The sequence below is a fragment of the Saimiri boliviensis genome, chromosome 2, assembly GCF_048565385.1.
Source record: "Saimiri boliviensis isolate mSaiBol1 chromosome 2, mSaiBol1.pri, whole genome shotgun sequence".
Taxonomy (NCBI): Eukaryota; Metazoa; Chordata; class Mammalia; order Primates; family Cebidae; genus Saimiri; species Saimiri boliviensis.
This window is the reverse complement of record NC_133450.1, coordinates 194,816,536-194,832,584: the sequence shown is the minus strand read 5'-3', so window position 1 is coordinate 194,832,584 and position 16,049 is coordinate 194,816,536. Positions and strand designations below refer to the sequence as shown.

At 37.0% G+C, this 16,049-nt stretch overlaps 1 protein-coding gene across 1 annotated transcript in view; it reads left to right on the top strand.

Moving 5' to 3' along the window:
• The window catches only part of GRIN3A (glutamate ionotropic receptor NMDA type subunit 3A), a 163,271-nt gene that overhangs the window by 56,026 nt on the left and 91,196 nt on the right, over nucleotides 1–16,049 (top strand). Inside the window, exon 3 of the mRNA XM_003940103.4 lies at nucleotides 10,524–11,571. Within this exon, the coding sequence (XP_003940152.3) occupies nucleotides 10,524–11,571 (1,048 nt within the window). The remainder of the gene's footprint in view (nucleotides 1–10,523; nucleotides 11,572–16,049) is intronic.

The window sequence follows — 16,049 nt, the reverse complement described above, 5'->3', positions numbered from 1 at the left end:
CTTCTCAGAGATTTGGTGATGAGGGGGAAAATGCTGGAATTAGATCCTGTAAATGAATAGGGGTTTTCAGGTTTGGAACAAATTCACAGACAGAGAAAACTGCATATACAAATTCACCAAGACCTGAAAGATAAATTTAGCACAGCTGGAGCATTAATTGCATATGAAAAGGATTCAAGATGATTCCGAAAAAGTAGTCAATTTGATAACATGCCACACAGAGCTTTCATGCCAACCTAAGACATTTGCATTTTATATCCAGAGCGGATGTCAGCTGAATGGCAGAACATCAGTCATTACATATTTATAAAAAAATCATAATCCTATAACAAATTAACCAAATGAAGTAATACAGTATAAAAGCCTTGCAAGGAATTTTTTTAAAAACATTAAGATATAAACATTGTTTTTATTTCTTAAAATTGGTTTCAGCCTTGTCCACATTTATTCCCTTGCTGCATTCCGAACATTGGACTCTGGGGAAAGTGAATAGGAGTTTGAGAATTTACCTGCTGTTCCCAGGATTATTATTTGCCCATGCTTGCCTAAAGGCCCTAAGTGCTAATAAATTCATTGTTCCTGCAGAGAATGCTCCATGCATTGGTCATAATCTAGCCCAGGGCATTTATCTTTAAGAATTCCAAGACAAGGACACTGACAGACACCTTGTTCCTCTTGGCCTGAGAAGTCCCTGACCCTTTGGCTATTTAGTCATAGTCCTTATAGTTTATGCTAGCTTCTAATTGGACTGTAGAATCCTGCCTTTCTCCTTTGAACAGCTTCTGCAGTTCTGTTCTGTATCCCGTGAGAATTGAATCAAGTAGGCAGTGGTTAATTCATTCCTTGTTCAAATATATTTGTTGAAATTTACTAATATGAGGTCAAGTCCTTGTCTGGAGACACAAGGAATAGAAGACAGAAGGCTGTGCTGTCAGAAAGCTAGCAACGCTCTTCTGTTCTTCCATCAGGAGAAGACATACTCATCTAACTGTTCATAGCTGTATCCATTTTCCTTAACCTGGTTGTTTGGTTATTATTCTTCATTGGGATAACACCCTTGATACCAGTGATTATACTCTGCTGGTGCTGGCATTTCTAGCCCTCCCTCCTCAGTTGACCCTGAATTATGATTCAATGCACTAGAGGCTCTTTTTCCCCCAAACTATGTTTATCTTTAAGCTTATATGGTCAAGCAATATCAGTATTCACTGGCCTTTTATTAATAGTAAATGTTTTAATTATTGATTCTGCATGTATTATTAAGAGCCTATTACGTGCCAAGTATTGTGAAGAATTAGAAAATCTTCAAAAAAAATGAATCAAACAAATGTCCATTCAGAAAACCCAGCATATAAATTGATAATCATCACAATTTATTCCTGAACATTAGCAGAGTTCCAGAAGAACTTGAGGCTGCATGCTATAATTCTAATTTTGGAGATTCCAGTCCACTGTCACCATAATTTGGTGGCACTGTGACCATGTTAAAGTTATTTAACTGACATAAACTTTAATTTCCTTAATTATAAGGATATCTATCTCAAAAGTTAAATAGTATACCTAAGGTCATTCAGATAGTACTTTGTAGAGGAAGATTTAAACCATTTTATCTAAATCCACATTCCAAGCTCTTTCAGAATTAGTATAAGCCTTCCTTAACTGGGATACTATTACTTTTGAATTTATATTCTTTCAGCTCAAAGCTATATAAATCAGGAGGCATGATTATTCATATATAAGCATTCTTGTCCTAAGGACCTCTACCAAGACAAACTGGTTAACCCACATATTTCAACATGTATTTAAAAGAAATACAGTTGCATTGAACATCGAAGCCAGGGGTTGGAGGCTGCTTGACACACTAGCTCCCTGGAGGCCCAAGAAGAATGCACGGCTTGTGGCTGATCCAGTATATCCAACTGTTACTCCTAGGTTAACTTTCTCTGCTAGAGCTACCAAGGTGTTGATACTTCTAGAAAACACACGTTTTGGTTCATGAATCTCAGGGATCAACATTTAAGGTCTGTATGTTCAGATGTTTTCAATAGGAACCCTTGTCAGTGGAATCTGGCTGAAATCCTTTGAAACAGCCTCTCCCTCCAGGTCACTTAAGTCATGCCAAGAGATGAGTCTAAAATTATTCCTAAGTCATGGGAGGGCCTCACATAAGGGACACTGGAAAATGTGTATTCCCTCAAGACCCTAGTTTGATGAATACAGCTCAAATTTACTTAATCTAGGATTCAGCAGATTTTAAATTGTGGAATGTTTCCCAATTAGGAGAGCCTCCAAGCTTTTATTTGCCTGAGAAGAAATTGTTGGCTTTTCGACTTTGTGTGCATCTGCTGTAAAATCTGGAGATCTGCCACAAAGTATGAAACTGTACAGAGTAATTCTGAAGCTCTATTCTGATTTTCAGATTTATCTCTCAAGATCACTTCAATCTGCATACCCTATAACCCTTAGGATAGATGTTTGACTGGTAAATAATGCAAAATGTCTTATTGCCAGGACAATACTTAACAGAACATCAACACCTTGGCTAGCACTGGGGCCAGATCCAAAGAGCCAGAATAAATTGAGTTGGGATGTTACACAATGTGACCAAGAACAGTTCAAGGGCTAGGCAGAGATTATAATTGTATAGAAGAGTTAAGGTTCATACCAAAAAGCAAAAGGTAAGGACAATGATATAAGGGTATGGAATAAATCAAACTGTTAGGTAACATATCAGAGAAGCAAATACAGAGAGAAAAAAGTGCCAGCTTGCCAGTTACAAGACATGCAAGCAAGAAAAAGAGATTACCATGTCCATGGCTATGACTCGTTGATGTAGCAAACCCCTCATCCACACCAATAGTAACACAGCACAAAACATGCAGTAAACTATGACCCCCACAGCCCATAGATTAGTATTTTTCTCTTCTTGGTGAAAAGTGCAAGAAGGGCAGGAGCTCTCCTTCCATCCTACAGTTTCACATTTTGCAGATATTGAAAAAACATAAACCCAAATGATTCAGATATGTGTATATAGATGTTTAATGTATTACTAAATTGCTGTTGCCCATTAACTGATAGAAATCTATTTTAAAAGATGCACCCTGTATGCTATTTTAAAAGATGACATGATCAGGGATTATAGTGTACAGGGCCTTCTGTTCTGAGGAAGGAAATTTAGCAGTTTCCAAATCCTATTAAACTCCTTCTCATCAGAGAGGTTCCCCATTGAACTAGTTTCAATTTTTGATACTCTCCATTACTCAGGGGGAAAATGTCTTGAAAGTTCAATGCTTCAAACCATTTATAAATTACAAATGCAACTGTTTCCTGCCTTAGTGATCCCCATTCTTCTGCCAAAGTGATGGAGATCACTTTAGGTGGTACATGTCTGATTTGAGCAGAAGACATGTGTTTAATTGCATATACCCAAAAATATTAATGAGCAGTTACCCCAGCCAAGCACTGTGTTGTGCCTAAGAGTCAAAGATGACTCAGTGAGATAGGTACTTAGACAAACACTGAAGCCTCTTTCAGCTTAACAGCCTGCAGTGTTATGAAGCAAAGCAGTGGGAAAGGGAGAACAGCAACTCTGTGGAAGATACTGCTCTGCAAATGTGGAGTAGGTCCAAATCCATGCCTTTGAGGACCTTCTAGTCTAAAAAGTCAAAGATGAGATGAATAAACTGCCAAACTCTTAGACTTTAGGGTAGCAAAAGGACAGTCAAGGAGTCATTTTACATGTAAGCTCAAGAAATCACCCACGTTTAATGTTTAATTTGAAGAGCTATCCCATATATGGAGAAGAAAATCAAACAGAATTGGACCACAGGTAAGCTCTGTGGCTAAAATGGACAAATTCATGTTATCATAAAAGGAAGGCAGATACCACAGGGCTCAGCTTTGGTGAAACAAGCCACAGAATACAAGCTGAACTAGTAACAATTCACCATCAAGTACAGAGAAGTTCCCTGGGGCTGTAAGAAATGGGAAAATTTGTAAAGAAGACATTAAGAAAATAAAGGGAAGTAAATAGATGGATCTCAGAAGACAGTGGGAAGGGAGCTGGAAGGGCGACACACAGTAAATTAACTAATAATGGTCAAAAAGCTGCTTTAAGACAAGATCTCCCACTAACAGGACAGAATATTGACATTTCTGCTATACAAAGACCACTAAAAAGAAAAGGGGGAGAGGGAGGGAAAGAGAAAAAATAAAATTCAGAAAAAATATTAAAGAAATAATGAGCTAACTGTGGATTAACCCACATGCCAGAAACAGTGAGAATAATGGAGGGAAGGAAGTCAGAGGAAGCTACATAAAATGAGAATAATTTAGAAAATCAGGGAGTTTAAGAGAAATCTCTGAAAAATTAAGAAGTGTTATACACATGGAGAAATACCAATGTAAACTATGTATAGTAAATAATTCAGATAAATGGAGATCTGTGGACATTGTAAAATATCAAAATTAGCTGTAAGAGTTCTAAAAGACAATTCGAAAAGAGAATAGCTTGGGGCGGGGGGGAAGACTGCATAAGCATGAACTTGTAACAAATGCAAAAGTGTAGAACTCTAGAGAATGTGAGTTCTTAATTAGAAGATTCATCATAGATATGAATCACATTAAGAAAATATAGGATTACTGAGCATCTATCTCAAGTTTCTCTTTCTCCCAGAAAAAAAACAAAATGGAAAGGGAAGCTTTAAGAATATTCCTTTGTCTCCTATGAAAAGGAGTTTACTGAGCTGGGTTTTCTACTACATGTCAATAGTTGGTAGATCTGAAGCTAAATTAAAAGTAACCAAGAAGCAGATATTTAAATTTCATGTATAAGAGCAAGTAATCCTGACAAGCAAACCGAGTAAATCTAAGGAGAATTAGGTGATGCTGACAGGAAGGGAGTGTGAGGGAATTTTATTAGTAATAATATTGCTAAAGATTTCTAATCAGGCAAAAGCAAAAAATCAAAATAAAGTTCTCACAGACAAAAAAAAATGATAGAACTTGATGCAGGATGAGCAAATCTCTCATCCTCGGGAGAAAATATCAAATATGAGATGATTATAAATTCAGCTTGTTTTTCAAGATATAAGAGAAAGAGGATACAGATCTGTTTAATGATAGAAAGTTCCTAAGGGTAAAAATTAATTTTAAGACCTTGCAGAACAAAATCATGGACAGATATGATTAATGGAAGGTAACAATAGAGGAAAAAAAGAAAAGGTAATAGGTCAATTTAAAAGACACAAAAAAAGAAGAGGTAAATACCCAAAGAGACAAGTTGATGAGTGAAAAATGGTCTAAGTAGAAATAAATATATGATCTATAAACAACTAGGTCATGAAAGAAGACACATGAGGATAACAAAGGGAAAGCAGGTTGCAATTAGAATGCTTTCCCTATGAGGAAATCTCCTAAGTGAGGATGGTGATACATTTAAACAACATAAAAGTAGATTAATATGTGGCCAAAAATGAAGGCTGAAAACAATGGAATTATTTCAGAGCTCTTTCCAAAGCAAGGAAAAACACAGATTCATAATAAACATAAAAACATAAGACTAATAAAACTGTATGTGCCAAATAAGACAAGAAAAATCAAGGGGGCAACAGTTCTTCAAATCTTTAAGAAAAGGGCAACATTATTTGTAATGGGAGATTTTTATTTAACTTTAGCAAATTTTAGAGCAAGTTACAAAAAGTAAAAATAGTATATGAATAATGTAATTAATACATGAAGATAAACACTACAGTTAACATTTCACAGAGAATGTACACTCATTTTGATTAGTACATAGAATATTTCCCCAAATATGCCAGTATTTTAGCATCCAAAAAAGGCTGTAAACTTAAGCAGCAGGTTATTATGCATGAAAAATACAATAAATCAATAAATCAAAGCTCAAAGCATTTAAAATTACAAAAAAAAAAAAAAAAAAAAACCTCTTATGTCCACATTGGGACAGGTCTAAATCCCATACATATTACCTATTTATCATTATGTATTCTGTCTCCTTCAATAGAATATAAGCTGCATAGATTGCGGTCTTACTTCACTGCTGCATTCCCAGCACCTAGGACAGTGCCTGGCACATAGTGAATATTGTGGAATAAATAGATGATTGAATGTATGATGTGTTGCTCATTTTATGCTGAATAAATAAGAAAATCCTTTCATTAGTATGTCAACATTTTGCATGCAAATATGGCTTCTAAAATATATCTCAAATATATGAAATATTGATCTTGCTTATGCTGTGAACTATCTCAAAAACATTTTCTAAATAATTTGCAAAGTGCAGATTTTATCTCAGCTGTTATGCAAATCAACACGTTCTTAATTAGTCACATATTGGGAGCTTTTAATAAAGAAAAATTAATGAATGAGCCTCATTCTTTTGAGGAGAGTGGTATCTTGGGATGTTTGTCGATAAAAAAGATGAATACTTGAACTACTTTGTTAAACACTCACAAAACCAGATTCTCACTCATGGAGCGAGATCGGGGCCCTTATCAAACCATGACAAAGATACAGTACTGTAAGTGGTCTCCTAGTCACCATTTTCCCTTCCTATATGTGCATTTTACTTGCTTCCAGACCAATATTACTAACGTAGATCTCTGTTAAAGTCATTATGCTGCTCAGTAATCTTCATGGTTCCCCTTTTCCTACTAAAATAAAATTCAATCTCATAAAACAGGGGCATGAGGCCTCTATAGTCTAGTTGCAACCTGCTTTCCCTATGCTATTTTCTAATACTTTTCTACCCTGCTCTCCAATCAGATTGTCATGCTTACCACCTCCTCTTACATTTTCCACCTTCATATCTTTCTTCATAACATTCCCGAATCTGGAAGATTTGTTTAGGGTTCATATCCAGGCTGGAGCAGTTACCTGATCAGCACAGTGAATGGTAGTCTTATTGTTCCCTTTGATCCAGGCTCTAAACTTTTATTAAATGAACTTAAGGTTATTTTTTTACACCCACATTGCTCTATGGGCTTACACTGAGTTTGTATTCAACTAAATACTATCAGGTCTTATTTATAGGACCTATGGTCAAGCCGAGTCTCATACATTTTTAGTAAAGTTTGCAAGCCTGTGCATTTGGCCCTTTTAAATCACTGCTTTGCTTTTTAAAGATGAAATATCTCTTGATTATGCCATTTTCTCTCTACTTCTGCTACTGACTTCGCCCTTACCATTTTAAGCCCTTTATGAAACTAGCAGAGAGAGAGTAAGAGAGGAAGCAAAAGAAAGAAAGAAGCAGCATTGTTCATCACATGTGGAATTATGTTCAGTCCCCTCCTCCTTCCAAGCTATGTCCTATATAACTAGCAAGGGAAAATAAAATCTTTCTAAAATTAAATCTAATGATCATGTCTCTCCCCAGACAGATTCCCCTCAGTGGCTTCCCATTGTCTTCACTCTAGTCTCAGATCTGATGGAATTCATTTCCCATCCTCATCTTCCTCCTTGTTTTTTATCTCATAGTCCAACAGCTCACACTCTCTGTCTCCGGCCTTTGTATTTGTATCTCCTTGAGATGACAACATCATTTCCCAGCTTCTTTTTCTGGCTTACTATTAATTCCTTCTTTCAAGACTCAGCTCTGGCACTTCCTCCTCTATGAAGCTTTCCTTGGCATGCTATGGTAGAATGTGCAGGTGCTCTTGCTGTCTGTTCCAGTGGCACCAGATTTACCTCTGTCACGATGCTCATTATCTGGGTCTGAATTGCCCGCTCACTTTCTTTCTCCCCAGAATTAGACTTTGAGCTTCTTGAGTTTCTTGAGACCAGTGAATTTTTCTTTCATCCCTGTAATTCCAGTGTTGGAACAGTGCCAAAAGTTTGTCAGTTTATGATGCCAGTAAAACTATTCCTGATTTTTTTTCTTGTTTATCCAAGAACAGTAAAAGAGAAGATAAAAAAGGAATGTGATAGAATCCAACATAAGCAAAATCAGGATTTCAGCCTTTTGATACTTTAACTAACATAGTGAGCGTTTAAACTTTGCTACGCGTCGTCACTCTATAGTCATAGAGCACGTGACTATAGCTAAAGCTTTCAGGAGATTATTTTGATTCACCCTTATCGTAAGACTAAAAATAAAACAAGTACAAATAGTCTGTCATAAGTGGTGATTCTCTGGGACCCAATTTTTTTGGAGCCAATAGTGAAACGAGCATTAGGTTTTCTGGGCTGAGAAAACTAGAGACATTGAGGTCCGTATTGATTTGCCTTCTTTGGAGAATGACTGCCTCAAAGACAACTGGGCCTTGTCACTCTGTCATGGCCATCTTAAATGTTATTTAATACCAATAATCAGGAATAGGTTTTACTGGAATGAGGGAGTTGTGTAATCTCTGGAAATTTTCTGAAGATTTCTGATGGTTTTTTTTTTTTGAGATATATAGTTTAAATATATACTTAGAGGTACTTTCTCAAGGGACCATCCAGTTAAGAATCTATAATCATTAAGCCCCAAACATTCTTAAAATAATGAAGGGTTCTTCTTTCCACAACTTCCTCTTTACTTTCCTGATCAGTAAATTGACCGGAAGAAATTAACCTACTTACTACTAAGCATTTATTTCCTATATTAGCAAGTGTGTGTATGTGTGTGTTTTAACAAATCTAAAAGTAGATTTCTTATAAAGAAGTGTATCATCTTTTACTTATAATAGCTAGGCAATTATCAATTGATTAATCTGTATATTTTAATGATTTGGCTCCTTCTCTAAAGAAGCAGAAAACTATTTCAAAGTCTTAAACAGCCAAGACTTCATTACTTGTTGCAAAATAGAATTTAAGTGGTGGAGTGCCACTGGGGAGTACTAACATGAATAATTACCATTAGACGCAGTCTTACAAAATGAACAGTTTCACTGCATTTATTGATAGAAGCATCTTCAAATGTGATTTACATTTATATCTCTAATGAAAATTAGTATGTACTTCACACTTTCTGATTTTTCTATGTCCCTTCTGTGGCTACATAATGTCTTAGTACTTCTATTTGCATTTGTAATTTATGGAGTAATATTTGTGACAGGCAATGAGTGAATATGTTTTGCTGAGAGCCTACACTTACAGCAGCAACTGACTGTGCAAAATACCTACTATGTTCCATTCTACATTTCAATTTAATTACTTTTAATTTGAAATGTGTCTTGAGTAACCGCCATGGATTTATCATAATGCAATACTTGGTGTTTCCAACTTTTAAAATTTCATTAAAATTCTTGGAAAAAGTGACCTGGAGACAGCCTTAACTGAAAAATACTTGAATGACATTACGTCATAGTTGCCATATCTGGAATATTTGTTCCATGTTAGATGTAGCTTGTGCTTTACATAAATTATTTCCAATTCTTGTAATGAAGGAAGTATCATTTTCTCTATTTTGCTGGTGACAAAACTAAAGCATAGAGTTAAGTAAATTGTTCAAGGTCAACATTAGCAGGTGGCTAGGCCAATATTCAAATGCAGGTGGATCTGATGCCAAAGCCTCGGCTTTTATTCCAACACAAGGCCATCATTAAGATGCCACAAGCTTGCATATTACCTCTTATTCTTTTATCTTCCCAGACTCAAGAAAGACAGAGGCTGTGACCAAGCTTTATTAGTCTAGTTTTTTCTGTCTAGTCCATATCAGAATGTATACTGTAAGTGCCCTAGTTCACAGGGTTAGGAATCAGTATATTATTTAGTTGGTAATTTTCCTTTTTGTGGCTTCTGGCAGAAGCCCTCTCTAGAGCCAGGGCCAATTGTTTCTAATGACTAAGAGGGAGGCTAGCCTGAGGCTATCTTGAAAACTGCAAGTTGATTTATCATCTTTTTCTTTGTTCTGTGGATGAGCTCCAATATGCAGCTTGAACTATCCTCATGGGGACAGATATGTTAATTGATTTCTTTCTACAAGAAACATTAGTAACAAGATTTGGCTATTTTCTAAGGTTATGAATGCAGTGTTTAAACAATTATTAATGTATATGCATACTTTTTAATCTCATTCCTTGTACAAAATATCTAGATAGGTAGGTAGGTAGCTAGCTAGCTAGCTAGCTAGCTAGCTAGCTAGCTAGATAGATAGATAGATAGATAATGTAGTTACAATTTAACATAGTCAACAATAGAAGTAGGATATGTTAAAGATGCTGAAAATCTCCATAGCTTGAAAAGTTGTAAGAATATGTCATTAACAGTTTACAAAAGAAAATGGTTAACACATCTCTTAACTAGGAATTAAAAAAACATTTAGAGTAAGACTAAGAGTCAAGCACCTGGCCGGAATATTAGAACCTGAGAGTGAAATCTCATTTGCTTAATATAATAGGACTTTACTCCTATAATAGAAAATTAGTCCAGCTTATTAATTTCTGAAGAAATTGTAGGCAAAGTCTTTTTAAACAAAAATATGAATTTATTTTTATTAAGACAGGGAAGCAAAGATGAACACGGCTTCCTGTCTTTGGTCTCACTTCTGTTTCTTACTTTCTGCCTTTGCTCCTCTCTTCCAGGTTTCTGGCTAATACCACTTTCAGAGGTCTCAGTGGTTCCATCAAAGTAAAAGGTTCCACCATCGTCAGCTTAGAAAACAACTTTTTCATCTGGAATCTTCAACATGACCCCATGGGAAAGCCAATGTGGACCCGCTTGGGCAGCTGGCAAGGGGGCAAGATTGTCATGGACTATGGACTATGGCCAGAGCAGGCCCAGAGACACAAAACCTACTTCCAACACCCAAGTAAGCTACACTTGAGAGTGGTTACCCTGATTGAGCATCCTTTTGTCTTCACAAGGGAGGTAGATGATGAAGGCTTGTGCCCTGCTGGCCAACTCTGTCTAGACCCCATGACTAATGACTCTTCCACTCTGGACAGGCTTTTTAGCAGCCTCCATAGCAGTAATGATACAGTGCCCATTAAATTTAAGAAGTGCTGCTATGGATATTGCATTGATCTGCTGGAAAAGATAGCAGAAGACATGAACTTTGACTTCGATCTCTATATTGTAGGGGATGGAAAGTATGGAGCCTGGAAAAATGGGCACTGGACTGGGCTGGTGGGTGATCTCCTGAGTGGGACTGCTCACATGGCAGTCACTTCCTTCAGCATCAATACTGCACGGAGCCAGGTGATAGATTTCACCAGCCCTTTCTTCTCCACCAGCTTGGGCATCTTAGTGAGGACCCGAGATACAGCAGCTCCCATTGGAGCCTTCATGTGGCCACTCCACTGGACAATGTGGCTGGGGATTTTTGTGGCTCTGCACATCACTGCCATCTTCCTCACTCTATATGAATGGAAGAGTCCCTTTGGTTTAACTCCCAAGGGGCGAAATAGAAGTAAAGTCTTCTCCTTTTCTTCAGCCTTGAATGTCTGTTATGCCCTCTTGTTTGGTAGAACGGTGGCCATCAAACCCCCAAAATGTTGGACTGGAAGGTTTCTAATGAATCTTTGGGCCATTTTCTGTATGTTTTGCCTTTCCACCTACACAGCAAACTTGGCTGCCGTCATGGTAGGTGAGAAGATCTATGAAGAGCTTTCTGGAATACATGACCCCAAGGTAATACTTCCTTTTACTTTAGCTTTTTTGATTGCCCATTATAACTCCACGTGTTGTGTCTTCTGCTGTAGTATGCCCATGTTTCTCCATCTAACACAAGAATATTCTCTCAGCCAAGCAGACAGACTAGTCCGGAAGTCTGCTGCCTGGTGAACTAAATATTTCATTGTTTCATTAAATGAAACAGAAAGACTGAGAAGTTTCAGGGGGTGTCTTTTCTAGAGTAGGTCTTTCTGGTAGAAACATCTATTAATGCCTCTTTTCCTTTATTATTTGACCACCTGATAGCACACCTAACAGGGAAAGGTCTTATAAGGTATCTTCACCCAAAGCAGACCTTAAAAACTGATTAATGACTTATCTTGGAAATTAATAAAAATAAATTGGAAGGTCCACATTCTAAATAGTAAAGAATCATTTTCATCATTAAAACATGATACAATGGAAAGAACTAAAATTTTATTATAACTACACAAAGTCAACCACGAGGGAATTCTCAGAGTATAGAACAAGGAGTGTCGGACTGAGATGGCAGGATTAGCTACGGCCTATGAAGTCAGGAGAGCTGTTCAGCTGACCACCTGGCATAGAAGGGAGAGTGACAGCAGTCCAAGGACATTCATCAAGATTTTATCTATCTAGGGTACCCTTGATATCCTAGACATCTGACCCTAAGGGTAGCGGGAAGAGGAAATGTAGAGCACAAGTAAACAGTCAAGGTGGGGGTGACACTCAGGTAAGGACAGCCATGTCCATATTCTCTCTGGATTGAACCAGGGCCCCTCTAAGTGACCTGGGGTATGGAAAACTTAGTCCAACCCAATGGGACTAGAGAGGAGGGGGCTGTCAAGGACCAAGGCGATTAGGACAGAGCTCCAGGGAGTATTGCAGTCCTGATGGGAAACGGAATGCAGATCTGAAGCTGCAGTGCATTCTAATATCAGGATACATTTAGTAGGGATTGGAGAAAGATTCAGTTCAGCAGGCGCACTCAGGACATACCATATTTAAAGCAACTTGAGCTAAGCTGAGCCTTTCAGATTATAGAACATTCACATGCTTTTCCAAATACCCCTTGTCACACCAAGTCTCAATGTATTGAACTATTTGCTATCAATTACTATGCAGCATTTAAAATGAATTTCATAGAGCATCAACAAGCAGGATATTTGTAGCTGTCTTTACTAAATGATAAAATGCCCCAGAGGGCTGGTGACAGCTTTAAATTTTTTTTCATAGATGGTTCCAATTGGATGTGAGTTCTGTTTTGGAAACAAAAGAATAAGAAATTTGACCCATGTATTGCAAACCTCCCAATAAGTGACGTGAACCTCAGGAGAGGATTCAGCCAACAATGCCTCACTGACTAGGCAAGAAATTGTGTAATGAATACTCAGGGCTTTATGTTAGGAGCTGGAATTCACTGAACACAAATAAAATCATTAGCGTAAATAAACACATCACCCTAAAGAGAGATGTTAGTGATGCCTCCACAGTCACATGCTGCACTAGCGCCAGCAGTCTTTGTTCATTCTTTGCCCCAGGAGTCCTGCAAATCTTCTGAAGGTTTTCAGTCTCACTGGAAACCTAGACTAGTTGTGAGAATCTCAACAACGTGACTCCTAAATTATTAGCTCAAAATTAAAAGTATTTAGTCTGATCTAGTTTAAAAAAATCTAATATATGCCTGTTGCAGAGATATCAGGCTATTAACTTATGTAAAAAGATGAACACAATATTAACTAGAGTTTCGTTTATCAGAACCAATGATTGCCAAAATTAAGTCCTGGATACTATGCATGAAAAAGCTGTTAACAGCGATTATGCTAAAGTATTAAAAAATAAAAATATAAAGACAAGCTATACATAGCAATAAAATTATTTTTAAGCAAAAAGAAATAATCATTTTAGCTCTACTTCACCAGAATGAAGAGGTGAACTTTTTTTGTAAGTATAACCCTGTCCACAGGACAATGCCGGAACTGGACAAAGTCAACTTTTCATTATAACTAGCGAGTTCCTAATGAGATAGGACAAACCTAAATCTAAACTATTTCCAATTTGAGATGATAAATGAATTTCCACTAAGTTTCCTGAAAATGGATCTGTGTCTACTAGTGTTGTTTCTATGTTAAAATATCTCTTTTGTAGGTTCATTTTTTCCGTAAAAAGACAACCAGATTACTTAGCTAAGCAATGCTTGACATCGAGACTTAGGAGGAATAATTGTTGTGATAGAATTTTTTAGTTCTCAAGCAAATATGTCGTATTATGTGGACTACATAATGTCCTCACTGTCAAACAAGAGATATAAGATAAAAATAATTTCCACACCCTTCAGTCACTCAGAATGTACTCTCATGATACTGTAGTGACTCACATAAGTATTCTTCTCTCCTATTCATGCTAAATTTTTTTAGGAGGGCCTGTCCCTGTTTCTTACACTAAATGATTAGAACAATTCAGCGGTAAATGAGTCAAATTGTTTGATTTCAATCAATTAGGGGAGAAAAGATATAAGCAAAAGGAGAAACAAGTTAAAAGGTAATAAATATGCCAAGGTTTAGCAACAGATGAAATACCGTCCAAGTTCAAGGAAATAATGATCACCTTCAATTCATAATAAGATAAAAAAGTTTAATTCATAAGGTAATATTTGTGCCTATTCTTAAAGAATAGTAAGAATTCAGAATGTGTGTCCAGGGAGGAGAAATGGACATCCTAAGTGAAGGAGCAGACTGTATTACTTGGAGGTAATACTTTATATTATCTATAAAGTATATATTACCTATTTTATAATATAACATATTATATCCAAGTAATTCATTCTGCTTCTTATAATTCAAAGTATATACATATATAGTATAAAGCATATAGGTAATATGAAGTATAAATTACAGGCAAGATATGAGAAATTCAGTTTAGCCACAATGTGGGTTATAGGAGAGGAAGGAGATGAGATCCAAGTCAATTTAATTGAGGTAGCAGAGGATCTTTGATGTCAGGCTAAGAGTGAACTTCAATATAGATCCATGGCCATTTGTGAACAATGGAATAGCCCAGTAAACTGGTATCCATTTAGGATGGCTGCTTCAGCAGCAGGCAGACGAGATTACAAGAGAAAGAAAGGGAACAAAGCTGAAACTATAGCTTTGGTCACTGAAGAAAGGATGCAAGAAATATTATGATCCAATCAGCAGGACTTGGCAATTAATTGGTCGGGAAAGGCAATAAAGAGTCAGGCCTTCGGAGCTGCAGGCCTGAGTGTCTGAGAAGGTGCTGGTACGGAAGAAGGAAAACAACAGTTCACGGGCTAGAAAATACGGCACTCAGTTCAGCTTCACATATGGCATTTTTTTTTTAACTTTTAAAAGTTTAGGGGTACATGTGCAGGCTTGTTACATAGGTAAACTTCTGTCACGGGACTTTGTTGTATAGATTATTTCCTCACCCAGGTATTAAGCCTCGTATCCATTAGTTATTTTTTTCCTGATCCCTTCCCTCCTCCCACGCTCTACCCTCCTACAGGCCCCAGTGTGTGTTGTTTCCCTCTATGTGTCCATGAGTTCTCATCACGTAGCTCCCACTTATAAGAAACAACGCCAGGTATTTGGTTTTCCCTTCCTGTGTTACTTTGCTACGGATAATAGCCTCCAGCTCCATAGCATACGTGGCATTTTAAAATCTGTTTTGAACATTACAGTGAAATCCAACAGGCATTTGGAAACATGGGGGCCCAGAATTCAAGAGAGAAAATGAAGCTAGTAAGAATCCTGGCGGAGGAAGGCCATACTGTCTATTAAAGCCCTAGGGGAGGGAGTATGCGATCCCCAGGGGAGAAGGTGATGGGGAGAAAATTCTCTGTTTGAAGGAATGCACCATGAATAAAGAGTCCTAGGGCTCTGGAGTATAGGATTTGCGGAACGATGAAGTGAAAGATAAAGAAAAACGGTGACCTGTAAAGTCATGCACGTCCACAAATGCCACTCTATAGTTTGAATTTTATGTTTTCGAGGTGAATATGGGAATCATCCTACTTGCTATGCCTACCTTCTTGTCAGTGATTATCAGAAATGATAGAGGCAGATTCATGCCCAGAACAAACCACGAGAATTAGCATGCATGTGTTTTAATGTCTGACGAAACTATTAGTTGGTGCAAAAGTAATTGCAGCAGTTTTTGCCATTGAAAATAATAGGTTATGTGATTTAATTTTTGGAGTATTTTTCAAAATTCCATTTTCACTTTGCGAATTCACTTTGATAGCATTTTAGTTCTAATTAGGGCAAATTTAGTGCTTACAGAGAAGTCATAGATCTCTGTGGTTCTTTGGGGGCATTTTTTTTTTTTTTTTTTTTTTTTGCTTTAAGTCAAAAATGCCCCCAATCTCAATGAGAGGTAACATTTTATATGGAGTAACGGTCACACTCTAAAGATTATCTGCTTTATTTACTACTTACTATGTGCTTTATTTCTCT